The following is a 17395-nucleotide window of genomic DNA, read 5'->3' on the forward strand; positions in this document are numbered from 1 at the left end:
TCATTCCTTGAGCCCCATAAGCATTTAGGGGTGCAGATGCAATACCAAACATGCTACTTTGTGCCCTAGGCATCAAGCCAATACTGCATACATAGGGTTTTGTATCTTTTCAGCCATACGCAAATACATTGGGCCTTGCACACCATGCATTGGTTGTTGCATACCATAGAGTTTTGTGCCATACATTCCCGTATGTAGTCCTTGTCCAACCATAGCATGAAAAATTGTGCTTCCACGAAAATATCATGGTTGCCCCATTGTAGCATGCATGCTTGGCTGTCCAAAATCCATTGGACTGGCACTTTTGTGATGGCCTTGCATTTGCATTCCTTGCCCCGTAGGTACCAATTGTTTTATTTCATTAGCATCTTTGGGAGCTTCAAATGAAGGGTTTAGCATTATCTTTGGTGCATCTTGCTGTCCCAAAGATGTAGAAGACGTCATTTTCTTCTTGCCTTTGTTGTTCTTCTTTGGAGCATTAAAAAATTGGGTAAATTAAGGATCCTTTGCCAATTCAGCAAAGAGATTTGTTGCTGTCCTCGTCGGATTCTTGAATTGGTCATCAAATGCCTCTTCACTTTGCTGGTCATCAGCCTCCTTGTGCCTTGAAGGCCGTGCATCTTGCCCAACAACAACATTTTCAGCTTGCTGTCTATAATTTGAGCCTTGTCCATGGTTAGGCATTGCATTTTCTTCATTCACATGTGAACGTTCATACTGAGAGACATCATCATTGCTTGAGTCCATCTCACTGTATGAAGACATATTGCTGTAATTTCTCAGTTGAGAGTAAAAATCAGCACTAGCACAAAGCTTTGGCTTGCAATCAGGTGCCTCGGGTCCACCAAATCAATGGATTGAGTGGTGTTCCGGCAATGGAACCATGTAACCAGCCTTCCTTTCGAGGATTGGTGGTAAATCCCTGATTACAACTTAACTACAACAACAAACAATTAGTGCAAATCTGAAAATAGAAATTTACCTAGTGATCTTGGACAATGCACATCCGATTGGCCCCAAAATTGACACCCCTTTCGGTGTTTCTTTAGCTTTATTGAAGTAGAAGTAGATTTACAATGAGATTCTCCCAATCCCTTTCGGTATTCCAACTCCCCTTGTGTTCAAAATCACCAACAAGTCTTTAATCTGTGAAAAGTGAGCATAATCCTTATATTATGTGAGGTTTCACAAATACATGTCCTCGTGACAACAGTACCTTGGATGCATGTTGACAATATCCGAGATCCATTATATACGAGAGCTGTCCATAAATGGAGGAGTGGAAGTGCTACCTCCCCCTTGAGCATTAGGCAATACTTTAGACCCTTGCTTTGCTGAACCTAACGAAGCTTATCGGCTCTGATTGAAAGGCATCTAGGTAAAGTTGCAACAATTGAGCATTGCCATGTCCTCTGATGAGATTGTCTTGCCAAGGGATGCAAGTTCATCTTGCATGTTTTCCATCTTGTTGATGTGATCTTGCATAGAATGAGAATCATCAATAGAAAGCATTGAAGTTTCTTTTCTAGGTTGATGTAGTGGGCAAATGTCCTCTAATGGTAGAGAGAAGAGAGCTTTGTTCACACCTTTGATGTAGTCCTAAGTTTGCCCACATGCACAAGGACAGAATCTTGTAGACTTGCGAAGAGAAAAGATCGCTCTTGAGAATTAAGCTGATCCCAAAGGGCTGCTTGGTCCATTGTAGAACCAATGTGGGGATCCTTTTGTGGACAAGGGATTGGGGTAGTAAGAAAGTCCCGTAAGTCGAAGATGTCAAGGACACATTCTACTTTGTAGGAGCAAAGAGAATAGTTTGCACCATCAATGTCAATCTTCTTTGGGGAGAGAAGGAAGCTTGTGCACCTAAACAGAACCTGCCATCATGGTGATGTGAGGACCTATAGTACGAGCCTTGTGAGAAACATATAGAGAAGCATACCCTTTGGGGGGGGGGGGGAAGGCTCTCTGATCTTCTCGATTTCTTGGAGTGAGAAAGTGGCTCTGAATGTTAATCTGCGCATCTCTCTTCATGATGATTTGGCTAATGGGACTGCCTGTTAGAGAAAGAGTGAATGGTTTTCTCATTTGAGTCATCAAACCTATCATATTGGTACTCCATAGCTCTTCAAATAGACTTGCAAACACACAAAAACTCTTGCGTTTTGGTGCCGGGCTGCCCAAATGGAGGGAAGATCAGCTACACCCTGCAAAGAGAAGTTGTAGATGCCTTGCACAGCTCATAGAAGGCCTGAACAAGGTGGAAATTCTGTGTTCTTTGCTACAGATCTGCTCCAAAAAGCAAGCTAAGTGTGGTTTCTCTTTGTAGAACCTTCGAGTCCTTACTTTGGCGATGATACCATGTGAAAGTGCAGAATGGAAGAGGAGATAGGAACATGGAGAGAGAAGGGAAGAGAAGTTTGCAATGAAAGAAGAGAATGCAAGAAGAAAATCTGCATTGAATTTGAATGGAAGCTGAATACAAAGAGTGGATTGATCAATCCTTGCATGCAGCCCAAGGCATCAATGAGGGCAAGTTAATGATGGAAGGCAACACTAGAAGACGGAGGAGAGTTCCAAATGTTGGAGTGTGCTAGAACCTGCTAATGATGAACAATGGTAGCCACTGGAGTTAGGTTGTGTGTAGCCAAAAAACCCAAGAATGGGTTTCCTGATCCTGGAGGAGGTGAAAAAACCGGTTGACCTGAAAAATATGAACAAAATAATATAGGTGCTTGAAAAATATTGATCGCTACATACTGAAGCTAATTGCTACTTGTTTAGTGTGGACGCATTTCAAATCCATTTAAAAAGAGAAATGCAGAGGGCTGGAAACTATCCTTTGTGAATGTGAACACACGTGAAACCAATTAAAAAAGAAACGCATTTGTAATGCATGCTCTAGAAAGAGTTGCCTCGTCCATCAAAACACAGGAGTGCCAGAGCTCCTAATTTTCCTATGTGACTCAGATTTAGGCTCGTAGGCAGGAGATGACTCTGGCTACTAGCGGTTTTCTCTAGAGTTAATTTTCAAGTTGGCAGTGCTCCTATTTTCATCACCACTGGAGATGTAGATCTGCCTTCCTTTCCATAGACAAGGGGGGCACCTATGTATCCCCTTGACTGATTTTTTTTGTATAGAGAGTCCCGTTAGATATCCTAAGGTCGTCATAGTCGTCATTGTTGTCCTGGTCGTCATTGTCGCCCTTTCTACCCTATTTGCTTAAGGGTATGGCTTTGTATCTCGGCGTCCTCGGGTCCCTCCTCGTTGATAATTCGGACATATTCCATTCTGCGAACAAGTAGGGATGTAGATAGATAGGCAAGGCTGATGGGTATAACAATGCTCCATAAACCTTGCATAGGGATATCGTGAGTTCGTTCTCTTAGTGAGTCCATTTGTCTTTTTTCTATAAAAAATCTAAAGAGAGAGGTAATAACGTATGTAGGAAGGAATAAAATAGATTGGGCGAAATGAGGGACTATATATTGGTATAAAGACCTAGTAAAGGAGCCCAGATGGGACCACACGCTGGTCTTCTCAGGGGAGGACGCATGACCAAGCTTCTCCCATACCTTTGTGGCGATATCTAGCGCAATAAGTTGCTGCGCATCGGATGAGAGTTTTTTACTTTGCTTTAAAGAATCATGGACGGATTCCTGAAAATAACGGAGGCACTGCATTAAGACTTTATCAAATACTTATTTCATGACTCCGAAGGTGCCTATTAAGGTGGCTATGTGGTTCATAAGATCCTCTGCTCATTAAAGAGATTAATAAAAGAAATAAGGAAGAGCCAAATTGAGAAAGGGGTGCAAACTAATTTGAAATACCGTGAGAGTGAAAAAGAGAGGTCAACTATGACGACTATGACGACAATTTCCCATTCTTGCCTCTTTACTGGCCGTATTGAGGTGGCTAAGTGATCTAACCCTTTTCTCTCTAATGCGATATCGACTCCTAAGAAGCAGTTGCTTTGTTGCTTTAAGAGATTATCTAGTTGTTCAAACACCAAATCGCGTTGGTTTGCTTGGGTAAGGATTAGAAGTCCGTTGTTCTCTAGGTAAAGGGGAACACCTATCCTCTTTTGGTAGAGAGCCTCTATCAAGTAGGCAAGAAGAACTATTTCGTGAGATTCTAATATACAGGAGGAGAGCAACCCCCCGTGATACCAACTCCCCCCGGACTTCCGGCTTAGTTCTTTTTCTACCCTCCCGTAGTATGGCAGTACACGAGAGGGTAGATAGATCCTCTCTCTTGTTTAATGACAACTGAAATAGAGCGAGCTCCCGAAGAATGGGATGGCGTAAAACCCTTTGTAGATAAGAATCTTTTTCAGACTCGTCTAAATCCATACAAAAATCCATCACTTGTTCTCGTATGGCTCCCGCCCTTGTAAGACTAGCGCCATTTAAACCGGCATAAAGGAGAGTTTTTAGCAGTCTTTTAGGGATATTCTCTTCCCATTTGGACATAATAAAGGACCAAAAGCGGCTGGTTTTGTAGGCCTCCAATGTATTAGGAGCTAAACCTCTCCGTGTGAGGCCCGTATATATCCCCGTGTCACAGGCCACCATATCTAGTTCCTCAATAACTAGATGCTGCGGAAGGACTCTCTCTTGTCGTAGCTCCTTGAGAACCTTCTTACACTCCCTCTTTAGACGAGATAGTGCCGGATCCGTCCACTTCATGGGGAATTAGCCTTGGATAGCCCGTTAATTGAGTGTAAGAAGTGGCAAATAGTCTCTTAATGGGTTATCGACGGTTAAAATAGGCGCTGCCCTGCCTCCTAAATAGCCTAAATAGCATATAAACACTGTCAACTATTGGGGATGCTGCCCTATTTATTAGGTCGAAAAGGCTTTGAAATTGCATTTGAGATAGCTTTAATTGTTCGATAGATTGCTCTAAGGCTGGAGCCATAGGGTAGTTTACCCCCTCCATGGTGGTTGAGAGACACAACGTAGATGGTAATTGAATGCTCATGGTATGCCCCTTTTCTATGGACTCGTATACCTTCTCTACCTCCTCTATGATAGAGGTATCCCCTTGTACTATGATGTTGGCTTCCTCTACTATATGTCTGTGGTCCAATCCTCCTGTTGGTCTACTAATGCGTCCTTGAACCATGGATAATTTGATAGAAATTCTTCGGTTTTTTGGGCTTCTGGCCCTGTCAAAGATCCCACTTTTTCTTCAATGAGAAAGGAAAGGCTCCCTCTATCCCTTTTTTTCTCAATAATCCTATCGTCCTTTGCCGCACCTGTTCTTTCCTCTAGCCCTAATAGCCTATTGTCCCTCTCTTCCGACCCTCCTTTTTGGTCCCCCTCAAAGGGATTGCTTAGTCAAATTTCAAGTTGACACTGCTCCTATTTTCATCACCACTGGAGATGTAGACCTGCCTTCCTTTCCATAGACAAGGGGGGAACCTATGTATCCCCTTGACTAGATATACTGCTCTCATTAATTCAGGTTGCCACCTACTGCATGGATAGGCAATTCATAACAATGTGTTTCCCACATAAAAATAGCCACTTGAGGCCTACTGGTTGCCTCCTCTAAATCAAGAGGTAGCATCCTTCCTTAAGTCTACAGTTGCAAGAATTAATCAATCCCAATTATGAAGATATTAGATGAGACACATGACTACTAACAGACATAGTGCAATACCACGAGTTCAATAGTTCAAGCGAGTAGTTTAAAACACAGAGGGAGGGACAGAAGGGAAGAGTGTAATGACAGAAGCATGACAACCGACATGTGTGATGTAACCTCTGAGTATGTCCAGATCAGGCTGAAAATGCAAACTTGGCTGAGAAGCAGACTGTGGGAGAGCAGCTTTGCAAGCAAAAAAGAGAAGATGACTGCACACTTGCAAAATCATCATAGCTGTGCAGGCAAAAAGGGTGACAGATGAGAAGAAAATGCTGACAGAACAACAAAACATAGGGATCAGCAGCAAACTCACTGGCTGGAAATAGGTTGCCTGGGGCTTAAAACTGCCGCCCAGCACTTTGCTGTCTCACACGGGCCTGCCTGGGTGAAATCAGCAGCAAACACAAGCTTTTGGAACAGTTAGAGCGTGACCAGAGTTGAAAACAGCAGTTAAACACAGCAGGCAGCATGAGAACCAAGAGGCACATGCTTTGATAGCATGTCAGAAAAGTGTGGAGCAATACATGCAAATAAACATTGCTGATATAGACTGCAATGAACATAATGAACAAAAATGAAAATAACAAGAACAAAGAACTCAAAGAGGATAGACTAGTGTACTGGGGCTCAAGAATTGTAGTCACCGGCAGTGTGCAGCAGCTTCCCTCTCTCCACTTGGAAGCAAAGGATTATGTTTTTGATGAATGAATGGGGAGCAGGGAGACCAGCAGAATCTGGTGCCCAAAGTGCAAGTCGGCCAGCCATAGAATCTCTGGCATAAAAAAGTGAAATGCACACTAATGTACGAACTCTGACACCAAGATGTACTTTGGTAACAACTGTGGGTGAGGGCTGCATGTTGATCTGTTTAGTGTAGCATATCCATTTCTTTCACTATTCTTGAGGAAGAGGTAGGGGGATGGGGTATCCCATAGATATGTGTATTGAATAATAAGATTCAGTCCTATATCTCTCTCTTTTTAGTTCTCCACATGTTCTAACTTTTCTCCGAGAGTGTAATTTGTATGCATGCCCAAAAAGGAGTGCTAGAGGTCTTTTGTAGTCTTCAACGCCAAATCAAAACAATTTATGTGAAAACTCTTCAGTTAGGTGTGTCCTGTAGACTTAGTAGAATGGGTGACCTTTTGGGAAGGAGAAGTGTATGACACCATCACATGTTTGCAATATGGACATTCTAATATGCGTAGGAAATACTATGTGGTGGTTATAGTGCCCCTGACCTTCCAAGGCTGAGGCTGAACAAACAATAATAACATCATCCAAATGATACCAATAAATGGATAGGATTAGGGTCTAGATGGCACCATGCAGAGATTAGTCATCATATGCAAATCAAAGTGAACTTTTGAGCATAGTCCTCAGTTCTTTGAACATACATTGGGATATGATTGAATCCTTCTAAAGATCAAAACTGAATAGAAGTGGCATTGTGCCTTGTTTGAAAATGGATATCTTTCCCTTCTTGTATGTGTGTTGGATTCTCTTGATGCCACGAGATAAGTAATATGCAAAAGAAGCCGCAGTTCTGGCTGCTAATCTACATTTGATTGATGCCATCATGCCTAATTTATGATCAGTGCTTCTTCAAGTTTTTAATACTCAAAATTCTCCCTAAATTGTATATTTGATAATTTTTATGAAAAGGCCTCCTGTTTTGCTTTGTCTTGACTCTTTCTTTACGACTGGTAATAAGCACTGACATACGAGGAAATTCCCTGAAATTAAGGCAACATCATTTTGGGCTATGCAGGACCGTGTCTGGGCGTAGGGGGATGACTGTGCTGGGGAAGATTCCTGCAGTTCCAAAACCAATCAATTTACCAAGCCAAAGGTACTTATGGACAAGCTGTTAGAATCGTGCTTAATGTTCTGTATCACATCAGAGCATAGGCTGGACAAAGAACTTACTGACTATTTATTGTGTGAAAGTCTTGGTTTCTTTCTTATGCGAAGGCAGAGTTTTAAACTGTGCAAGATCTTTTACAGGTTGGAGAATAGGGGTTTGGATCCAAATGTGGAGCTTGTACCACGGTAAGTTCACAAGAAAATCCTGCAAGGATGGGTTAATCTGCTTAGAGAGAGAGAGAGAGAGAGAGAGAGAGAGAGAGAGAGAGAGAGAGAGAGAGTGTGTGTGTGTGTGTGTGTGAACAGGCTTCTAATAATAGCAAGAAAGAAGCCTGAACCATCTGAATTTACGTCACAATAACAAGCACACCTATACTTCACAGCCACAAGAAAGATTGTTTGCAGAGTATGATATGTTGACACTTGATAATACAAGTTACCCAATTTTTTTAAGCCTACAAAACCATTTAGTAGCCTGAGGTCAATGACATGTTAGACAACTCTCCATCCAAAATTGTAGAATAGCGAACACAAACTTTCTGACACGCAAGTGTAAAACCTTCATTAATTAATTGCACCTAAAATTTGTGCTGCATTCTAGTCAAAAAGAGTCTAGCACTGCTCTTGTGTCCTCCAGCACACTATCTTTTGCCTCCACCACCACCTAGCTTGGGGCCTTTTGGCATTGCACCTCTTGCAGCAGCACCTTTGGGAGCACCCTTGGATACTTTGGCCATTGCCTCGGCTTTCTTGGCTTTCTTTTCATCCTTGGTCTTCTTGATCCGTTCCTTAATCTCCCTCAAAGCAGCCTCCCTAGCAGCAGCACGAACTTCAACCTTCTCTGAACGCTTCTTCTGAATAACTTCAAGTGAAGCACCTACAATTGACCTTGAATATGGCTTGCTTGCAGTCTTCCGCCTCTTCTTCACAGTCTCAGCATGAATATCCTTTTTATGCTGCCTTCTATATAGAGCAGTCCATGTCAATTTTGAGGGTTTCAATCTGTTGTGGAAATACCGCTTGCACTTTGAATTCAGAAACAGAAAAACCTGAGTCACCCCTCACAAATCGAATGCCTCTGCCAGGATAGATCTTTGATCTGCTGAAGTGACTGAGTTCAGTTTTGAGCACCATGGCTTCGTCCCTGTCGCAGATACTCACAGTCGATGATTGTGTGTGTGTGTTTCGGGGTGGTTGTTGGGGGTTGGTGGGGTGAAGAAGTTTGAATTAATGAATTGGAATATTAACATATAGCCTTTTGGCCAACCAAGCAAGAAATGAAGCTTTTATTTCCTGTCTCTGTGGTTTTTGTAGTTATATTCATGCATATCGCTATTATGCATGGATATGACAAATGCACTTGATGGAACCCTAAACTTTTGAAGATTCCTGCACAGCAAAGATTCTTTGTGGGATAGTATAGAAAAGAAAGATGCACAACTTGCCATGAAGGATCGTCTTGATTTCAAACACATTTGGCAGTTTGATTCTCTTCTCATTCTTCGAACTCTTGGAAGAAGTGGTTTACACACCCCCAGATGGGTTTCTCATGTCATGTCTGGAGGTCAGACAAGACCTAAGCCATAAGCTTTTTCTCTGAGGTCAAAACAAACTGAAAAGAATCCCATTCTTCCTGGGGGAAATCCCTGGGGTGGGCTCCCCTCTTTGGCATGGGAGGCCTATCTGACTCCTGATGGACCAGGGGCTTAATATTCTCTCTTTCATTTCTTAGTTTTTCAGAAAGGATTCTAAAAGTTCAGCTCGCCTTTTAGGCTCATGGAATATTTATGTGTGAATAAAATGTCAAAAAATGAGGCCTTACTAATCAGTGTTCTGATTTTTATTTGGGAATTTGTTGCAGGGGTAGTTTGGGTTGGGGGACTGCTGGTCGTTCTCCTCCTGTGAGTAGTAGTCCTTGGGGAAGCACGGGACTTGCATCTTCACCTCCTGTAAACACTGGTACTTGGAGTAATGTTGTGAAAGTTCAAGCTGCATCAACTCCTGGGAATAGTGCAGGAGGCTTGGTTAAAAGTCCCCCTCGACCTGCATCTGCTGAATCTGGTGGACGCCCATCTTCTGCTCCTGCAACCACCAACCGCATCTGGGGTGGTGCTGTAAAGGTATGCATTGCTCAAGATTAGAGATGGTTTTTGACCTCTATTTTGGGAGGTTTTCCTGAAAAAGCATATGTGTGACGTCCCATGATATTCCTCATCTTGTTATTTGAATATTTTGAATAGCGTTACCTAAAACTAGGCCAACAGTATTGGTGATGCGTACTTCAATAAATCTTCTGATTGATGTCAGAACTTTTTTACCTTCTAAGAAGCTATAAAGTAATCTTATACAATGTTTCTCAGGATCCTCAATGATTTGATTCTTGTGCGCTAGACAAAGTGATCTGATCTATTATAATTTGGTTCAGTGCTTATCTACCACAGAAGTTTGAAAAGCTTCAGGACGTGGTTGTAATGGTTGTAAATATGCTTTGCTTTTTTTGTATTGAAAGTTGAGAGCTAGGAGCTTTGCTATGCAAGCTCCTAGTCATATCTATTAAGTTGGTTTATGATAGTATCTGGTGTGCTTCTCTTTTAGATAGTTGTGGATATTTTCAAGACTATAATGGTTACATTAGCACATTATTAACTTTATTCAACTTGTCATTTCAACTTCGATTAAAGGAACCTTACTGCCTTGTTTTCCAGTTAGATGAGCCAGTCCAGCCTACGAATTTCAACTTAACTCACGTGGATTTTCCGACTTTGGGTTCGGAGAAAAACCCAAACCTTCGACCTCAGCAAAGTGAGTGTGATTTCAATTCTGAATCTCCGGGAGTTTGTAGAACTGTACTTCGGTAGTTTTTAGTGAAATTTACCACTGGATTATTGTATATGATTATTCCAGATTTTTACATGTATACATCTTTTTACATAGAAACAGTGAGAAACTCTAGTTGTGTTCAAATATGATTTCATCTTGCATTATTTATCACAATCCTCGTGCTTATAAGGTGACAGGCTATGTTGAATTGCACATGATAGAGCTGCTGCTTTACTTTGAGGGTAGATTCCTCTAGTGCTACAAGATGAAGCCCGTCTTAGTGGATGATGGCAAGAATGGGCTTGAAGAATAAAGAAGGATGGGATTGGGTGGATAAGGGGTGCTTTGATAAAGACTTCTCCAGACAAGGAAGAAAGAACTTCTCCGCTTACAAGAAATGGCAAATTTTCCAGAGATTCCTTCCATGAAGAAAACTGAAATCAATAAGAGGGCTATTCTTTTCCATTCAGGCTTCGGTAGTTTGGGGTGTGAACTTTTGTTTTTTACAACATGAAGAACAAAAATTCATAAAAGCTTCATGTATATGGCTGGCAAAACAGTAAAAGGGCTTCCAACTAAGATGGCAAGAATGGGCTTGAAGAACAAAGAAGGATGGGATTGGGTAGGCGAGGGGTGTTTTGATAAAGAGTTCTCCAGATTCAGGATTTGGTAGTTTGGGGTGTGAAAGTTCGACCTTACTGCAGATGAGGTTCACACTTGTAGAAAACTTTCATTTGAATTGTCTATTTAACTTCAGATCTCTTCTCGGATAAGGGACTGCAGCATTTGGTATTTATGACACTAAACTGATCCTTAAAACCATCACTTTTTACAAGGTAGGAAGCAAATGCTGAAGTTGATTTGGAAGGCTAGAGAGTACAAAGTACAGTAATGTTGGAAGCTTTGTTTTGTCTACACAACTTAGAGATGGAGATAAATACCGTGCACTGCTGCTGTAATATTGGAATTTTCTTTCCATTTAACTCATAACTCTTCTAGGATCAGAGATTGAAGCATTTGCTATTTGTAGACTAAATTGACCCTTAGTATCATTGGATTTTGGAAATTAGGAAGCAAGTGCTGGAGCTGATATAAAAGCCTGTAGAGTACAGAGTATATGAACTACACAGCCATAGCAATTACACATCTCATTGTACTCATACGGGATGTAGGAGCAAAAGTTTCCTCATAATCTATGCCCTTCTTCTACGCATAGCCTTTTGCTACCGATCATGCTTTGTACTTATCAATGTGCCATCAACCTTGCGTTTGAGTTTAGAAACCCATTTTGTACGAATGGCCTTCTTACCAGGATGTCATCAAGGAAAACAAGCACAAACTTGAACAAAAAGGGTTGTAGGATTTTGTTCATGAGGCTTTGAAATGTGGCAAGGGCATTAGTCAACCCAAAAGGCATCACTAGAAAATGATAAAGTCCACAATAAATCCTGAAGGCTGTTTTGACCTCATCTCCCTCCCTCAACGAATCTAATGGTAGCCAGAGCGCAAGTCAATCTTAGTGAAAAAGCATGCCCCTTTCAACTCATCCAGCAAGTCGTCAATCTGTGTGGGATGAGGTAGCAGTTCTTCACCATGATTTTGTTCGATTCTCTATAGTCAATGCCCATGCAAAAGGTGCCATCTTTCTTCTTGACTAATAGGATAGGGGATGGACAGGGGGAAGAACTCTATTCAATGAAACCCATCTCTAACAACTCCTTAACTTTCATGTAAGAGGCAGGTCTAAAAAGAGGGGTAATGCAACCAATAAAGGGAAAAGCAGAAGCAAAAGCAATGGCAAACAACAGGATGTCATATGCTATCAGTGTGGGCGTAAAAGGCATAAAAAGCCCGATTGCCGGTACTTCAAGAAAGAGCAAGAAAGAAAGAAATAGCAGGGTAAGAAAAAGAAGGATGATAAGAAAGATGATGATAGCTCTTCCTCAAAAGAAGTTGCAAAGGCAAATGTTGCATCTAGTGTGGTTATTGAAGAGCTTCCTGACATTGAAGAGATACGTGTTGTAGCCTCATGTAATGATGCAGACATTATGACAGTAGTAGGTGATATGCACATCACCAAAAAGAAGGTAATTGATGCCTTACTTTCAGCTCACGATGGGCTGTCATAATCATGGATAGTGGATAGAGGTGCCCCTTTTCATGTTACCCCCTCTTTGGAGTCATTTTTTGAATACACTGCAGGTTGCCTAGGCAAGGTTTACTTGGGTAATAACTATGCATGTGAGATAGAGGGTGTTGGCACCATTCACTTGGCTCTTGAAAATGGCCAAGAGTTGATTTTGCAGGATGCTAGATTTGTACCTGACATAAAGAAAAGTCTACTATCAGTTGGACAGCTTGATGCTAAAGGGTATTTTACTACCTTTGGTGGTGGATCTTGGAAGGTCCATAAGGGCTCTATGCTAATTGTTAAAGGTAGCAAAAGGGGGACTTTATATTACTTGCATTGTAAAGCATTACCTGGCAAGTTCTTGGTTGTGGCTAAAGTCCATTCACATATGGAGCTTTGGCACAAAAGACTTAGTCATATGAGCCAGAAAGGCCTTCAGGTTCTCTCCTCTTTTAGGGAGATTTGATGTAAAAGGCTCTAGTTTGGAATTTTGTAACGATTGCTTATATGGAAAGCAAGTGAAATTTCCCTATTACTCTGGTGTCGTTAAGAAGGCTAATGCTCTTGACTTAGTACACTCTGATGTGTGCACTATGCCTGTTAATTCGTATGGGGGTGCATGCTACTTTGTTACTTTCATTGATGATTTCAGTAGAAAGTCATGGGTGTATATACTTAAGAGCAAAAAGGAAGTGTTGGATGCTTTTAAAAAGTTTCATGCTTTTGTTACCACACAAAAAGGGCTTAAGTTGAAAGCCATAAAAACAGATAATGGGGGTGAGTATGTCTCAAATGAATCTAACAAGATTTGTGAGATGCATGGTATCAAGAGGGAGTTGATAGTTTCTTATAATCTTGCATCAAATGGCGTGGCTAAAAGATTTAATCGCACACTTTGTGAGAGAGTCAGATGCATGTTGTTGAAAAATGCTACACATGGTGATCTTGACAAAAAGAAGGTCAAATTTCAGCATGAACAGCCAGACATTAGTTCAAAGTTCTGTCCCTTTCGATGCTGAAAATGAGCAGCAACCTATTGTGCTACAGCTAGAAGATCATGGACAGCAAATAGATGCATAGGATGAAATAGGACAGCAAGAAGAGCATGCTGAAAACAGGTTACAGCAGCCAAAAAATGCTGAAAAACAACCACTTGGTGATGGTGTGCACATTCCTCAAGATATAGGTCCACTGCTTGATAATATAGATCATCGGGTAAGAAGGTCTACACGTGTCAAAAGGCAGCCACAGAGGTTTCAACCATCTTTGGATTGCATTTTTTTGACTCATGAGGGTGAGCCTCTGACATTTAAAGAGGCACAATCATGTGAAAACAAGAGAAAGTGGGAGCTTGCTATGTAGGAAGAGATGAAGTCTCTATATGTAAATAACACATGGGAGCTTGTATCTTTGCCCAAGGATAGAAAAGCTATTCCTAATAAATGGGTTTACAAAGTGAAATGTATTGATGGGAAGCCCAAGTACAAGGCATGATTGGTTGCTAAGGACTATACACAGAAGGAAGGCATAGACTTCCAAGAGGTCTTTTCACCAACGGTGAAGGTGACTATGCTCTGTGTTTTGTTTGCTCTCACTGCATCTTTGGATTTAGAGTTGGATCAGATGGACGTGAAGACTGCTTTTCTTCATGGTGACTTGGATGAAGAGCTGTACATGAAGCAACCGGAAGGATTTGTTATTCCAGGAAAAGAGCATTTGAATTTTGGTTTGTAAGCTGAAACATAACTTATATGGGCTGAAACAAGCCCCTAGACAATGGTACAAAAAATTTGATACCTTTATGATCAGCCATGGATTTAAACGCAGTCATGCAGATCACTGCTTATACACTAAAAAGGCTGATGATGGCAGCCTTGATTGTAGGACAGTATAAGAAACTTTAAATGCTCTTGAAAGGCAGCTAAGTTTAGCCTTCTCCATGAAAGATTTGGTGGCAACTTAACACATTTTGAGCAGCGCATTAAAAGAGACAGAGGGCAACATTTGTTGTTTCTCTCACAGGACAAGTACATCAGCAAAGTACTTGACATGTTTAATATGGTTGATGCTAAGCCTCTTGGTGTGCCTTTACCACCACATACAAAGCTTAGCAAAGCTGATTGCCCTAAGGATGATGTAGCTGCTAGTGCCATGAAGGGTATACCTTATGCATCAGCTTGTGGATCTTTGATGTATGCCATGGTTCCAACTCGCCTTGACATTGCTCATGCAGTGGGAGTTGTTAGTAGATTCATGTCTAATCCTGGCAAGCCACATTGGGAAGCAGTGAAATGTATCTTCCGATACTTGAAAGGTACACAAGAAAAGTGTATATGCTATGGAAAGGGTACACTAGAGTTGCAAGGATTTTGTGATTTAGATATGGTAGGAGATCTTGACACTAGGAAATTTACGAGTGGGTATGTTTTTACTTTGGCTGGTGGGGCTATCTCTTGGTGTTCAAGATTGTAGAAAATTGTGGCATTGAGTACTACAGAAGTTAAATATATTTCAGCCACAGAAGCTTCTAAGGAAGCTATTTGGCTTGGCTGTTTGGTCAAAGATTTTGGTCTTTCTTCACATACTTTAGTGCTTGGTTGTGATAGCCTGAGTGCACTGTGTGTGGCTAAGAATGCCATGTTTCATGCATGTACCAAACACATAGATGTTCGGTATCACTTTATTCGACAGGTCTTGGATGATGGTCTTGTCACACTAACTAAGGTCAAAACCCAAGATAACCCTACAAATGTTCTCACTAAGTGTCTTGTAAAGGCTCAGCATGAGTATTGGTGGGAGTTGGTTAGCTTAAAGGTACCACTTCGGGCCTTTAAGTGGGAGGTTGTTGGGTGTAAAGTCCCTTCATCTCCGTGTATACAGTCTTATGGGTGTGAACACACCCTTATTGTACCTTGTACCCTAACGTATGAATACATTCTTCTATTCTGTGTACCATCACAAACGGTACACCTATCTCTGTGTTCACTCTCTCTAACTCTTAGCTCTGCTCTTCAGCATGCCTTGATCTTGCACTCCATTGCACACTCTCTCCCCTTCAAACATTGCATCAAACACACTTCCTCTCTCATACACATGCGATGTGTGTACATGCAACTATGTGCAGGCTGTGTTTTTTTGTAGAATAGTGCATCTAACCCAAGAACTAGAAACTCCTAGAGTTTGAAGTTACACTTGTTGCCTTAGTACCTAAGAGTTTCCAGAAATGGAGAGCAGTGTACAAATTGATGGCTCTTCAGTGGGTGTGCCTCGTTGTAGTGGGGTAGACGGCTATGAGCTGGTTGTGGCAGGCTTGGAGAGGCCTTGGAGGAGTATTGGGTGTACACCCATGGCAGTGAGATTTACTTGTCCACAGTATTGGAAGGGAGAGAGGGAGGGAAGTGCATTTGACCTGCTGACAGGAGCAAAGCAACAATAACAACTATAGCAAAAGTCAAAGACAGTTCATTAATTAAAGAGAGGGCTTAGAAGGGTGTGGGGATGCATGGCATTTTCACATTTTGCACTGGAAGGCTAGCTGCATAGTTTTCATTCTACTTTGTGAAAAATGAGAGCTAATTTTCATTTTCCAAGCTTTTGGAGAAAAAGAAGTATTATAGCCAAGGTTGTGCCAAAGAAGTCATTGTGTAATTTTTCAAAATTGATTGGATGATCTTGCACTTATATGAAATTTGGAGTTTTCTTACATTGTTGGGTTTCTTAGTCTTTGCCTTGTGCTTATTTTTCACAAATCTCAAATTCCAGCTTCATAAGCTCAAAAGAGAATTGTTTTGAACGTCTCAGGTGCCACTCTGTCGCACCGCCCAACATCTGCAGATGGAACATCTTCAGATAAGGAAAGGCTTCCAGCTAGTCGAGGTTTGTATATGTTTCTCTTTTTCTTTCTCTCTGTCTGTCTCTCTCTCTCTCTCTCTCACACACACACACACACTCTCTCTCTCTCTCTCTCACACACACACACACACACACACACACACACACATCCCCCCACCCACCCCTGACCCACAACTCATTTCATGTGGATATGATGGTAAGACCTCATCAGGTGAGCTCCTGGTCCCAGAGTTCAGCTTAGAAAGTTGAATTTAGTAAGGGTGTTTGGGACTTTGACCATATTCATTTAGAGCTTTCACTCTCATATTGCATTCATAGTTCAAAAGTTCAGCCCAGACTGTTTCTTGTATATTTGAGTTTTAGATGCCAGGTTGGAATCCTGCATGATATGCTAACCTTCTCTTTCACACAAATTGTGAATAAAATTGTCATAAAACATACACATTGACCATAAAATCACCTTTTCAGAGCCAAAATATTTATTCACTGAAATGTATTACATCATTTTTCGAAGAGCATTGTATGTCTAATGAACCACTTTGCATAGATACTGTTGGAATCAAATAGGCAAAGATAGAGTCTGTCTGGTGACAAGTTGATCTGTGGACATGTAAATTGATGACTTAATATTCAAAAAGCCAAAATGGCACAGGATTTTTGAAACAGGACTCGAAATAGACCACATTACACTTCCTCTGTCAAGAAACCTAAATTAAAACATGGACAGTTAAACACCAGCATACATATGAAGATTTCTATCACAGACCAGCTTTTATTTTCTTAAGACAGCCAGTCAGATTTGTCACACGGGATGCATTTTGGCTTCAATTTTCTACTCATCATTTTATTAGCGATTTTAGTGATTATCTTTGCTTTCTTTACTTTGTCTGCCAGTCAGCCCTGATTCTGAGTCTTATGTTTCTAGATACTGTTTCATCAAACCGGCCAGCGTCTGCAGACACGACCTTGTTTAAAGAAAGATTCCCATTGCATCAAGGTGAGTGCATTTCTGCAATTCTAGTTGTGTTCATGAGCAGAGTCAAATGTGTTTCTTGAGAGTTTCTGAGACTTGT

At 41.3% G+C, this 17395-nt stretch overlaps 1 protein-coding gene and 1 pseudogene across 1 annotated transcript in view; one reads left to right on the plus strand and one right to left on the minus strand.

Moving 5' to 3' along the window:
* The window catches only part of LOC148024302 (uncharacterized), a 61274-nt gene that overhangs the window by 38360 nt on the left and 5519 nt on the right, over positions 1-17395 (plus strand). Inside the window, exons 3-8 of the mRNA XM_087693924.1 lie at positions 7425-7505; positions 7661-7705; positions 9381-9639; positions 10225-10321; positions 16272-16346; positions 17248-17319. Coding sequence (XP_087550050.1) covers positions 7425-7505; positions 7661-7705; positions 9381-9639; positions 10225-10321; positions 16272-16346; positions 17248-17319 — 629 coding nt within the window. The remainder of the gene's footprint in view (positions 1-7424; positions 7506-7660; positions 7706-9380; positions 9640-10224; positions 10322-16271; positions 16347-17247; positions 17320-17395) is intronic.
* Positions 8023-8685, minus strand: LOC148024303 (large ribosomal subunit protein eL24 pseudogene; annotated as a pseudogene).

Source organism: Lygodium microphyllum, chromosome 15 (assembly GCF_053477565.2).
Source record: "Lygodium microphyllum isolate KBCC chromosome 15, Lygodium_microphyllum_v1.1.10, whole genome shotgun sequence".
Classification (NCBI taxonomy): domain Eukaryota; kingdom Viridiplantae; phylum Streptophyta; class Polypodiopsida; order Schizaeales; family Lygodiaceae; genus Lygodium; species Lygodium microphyllum.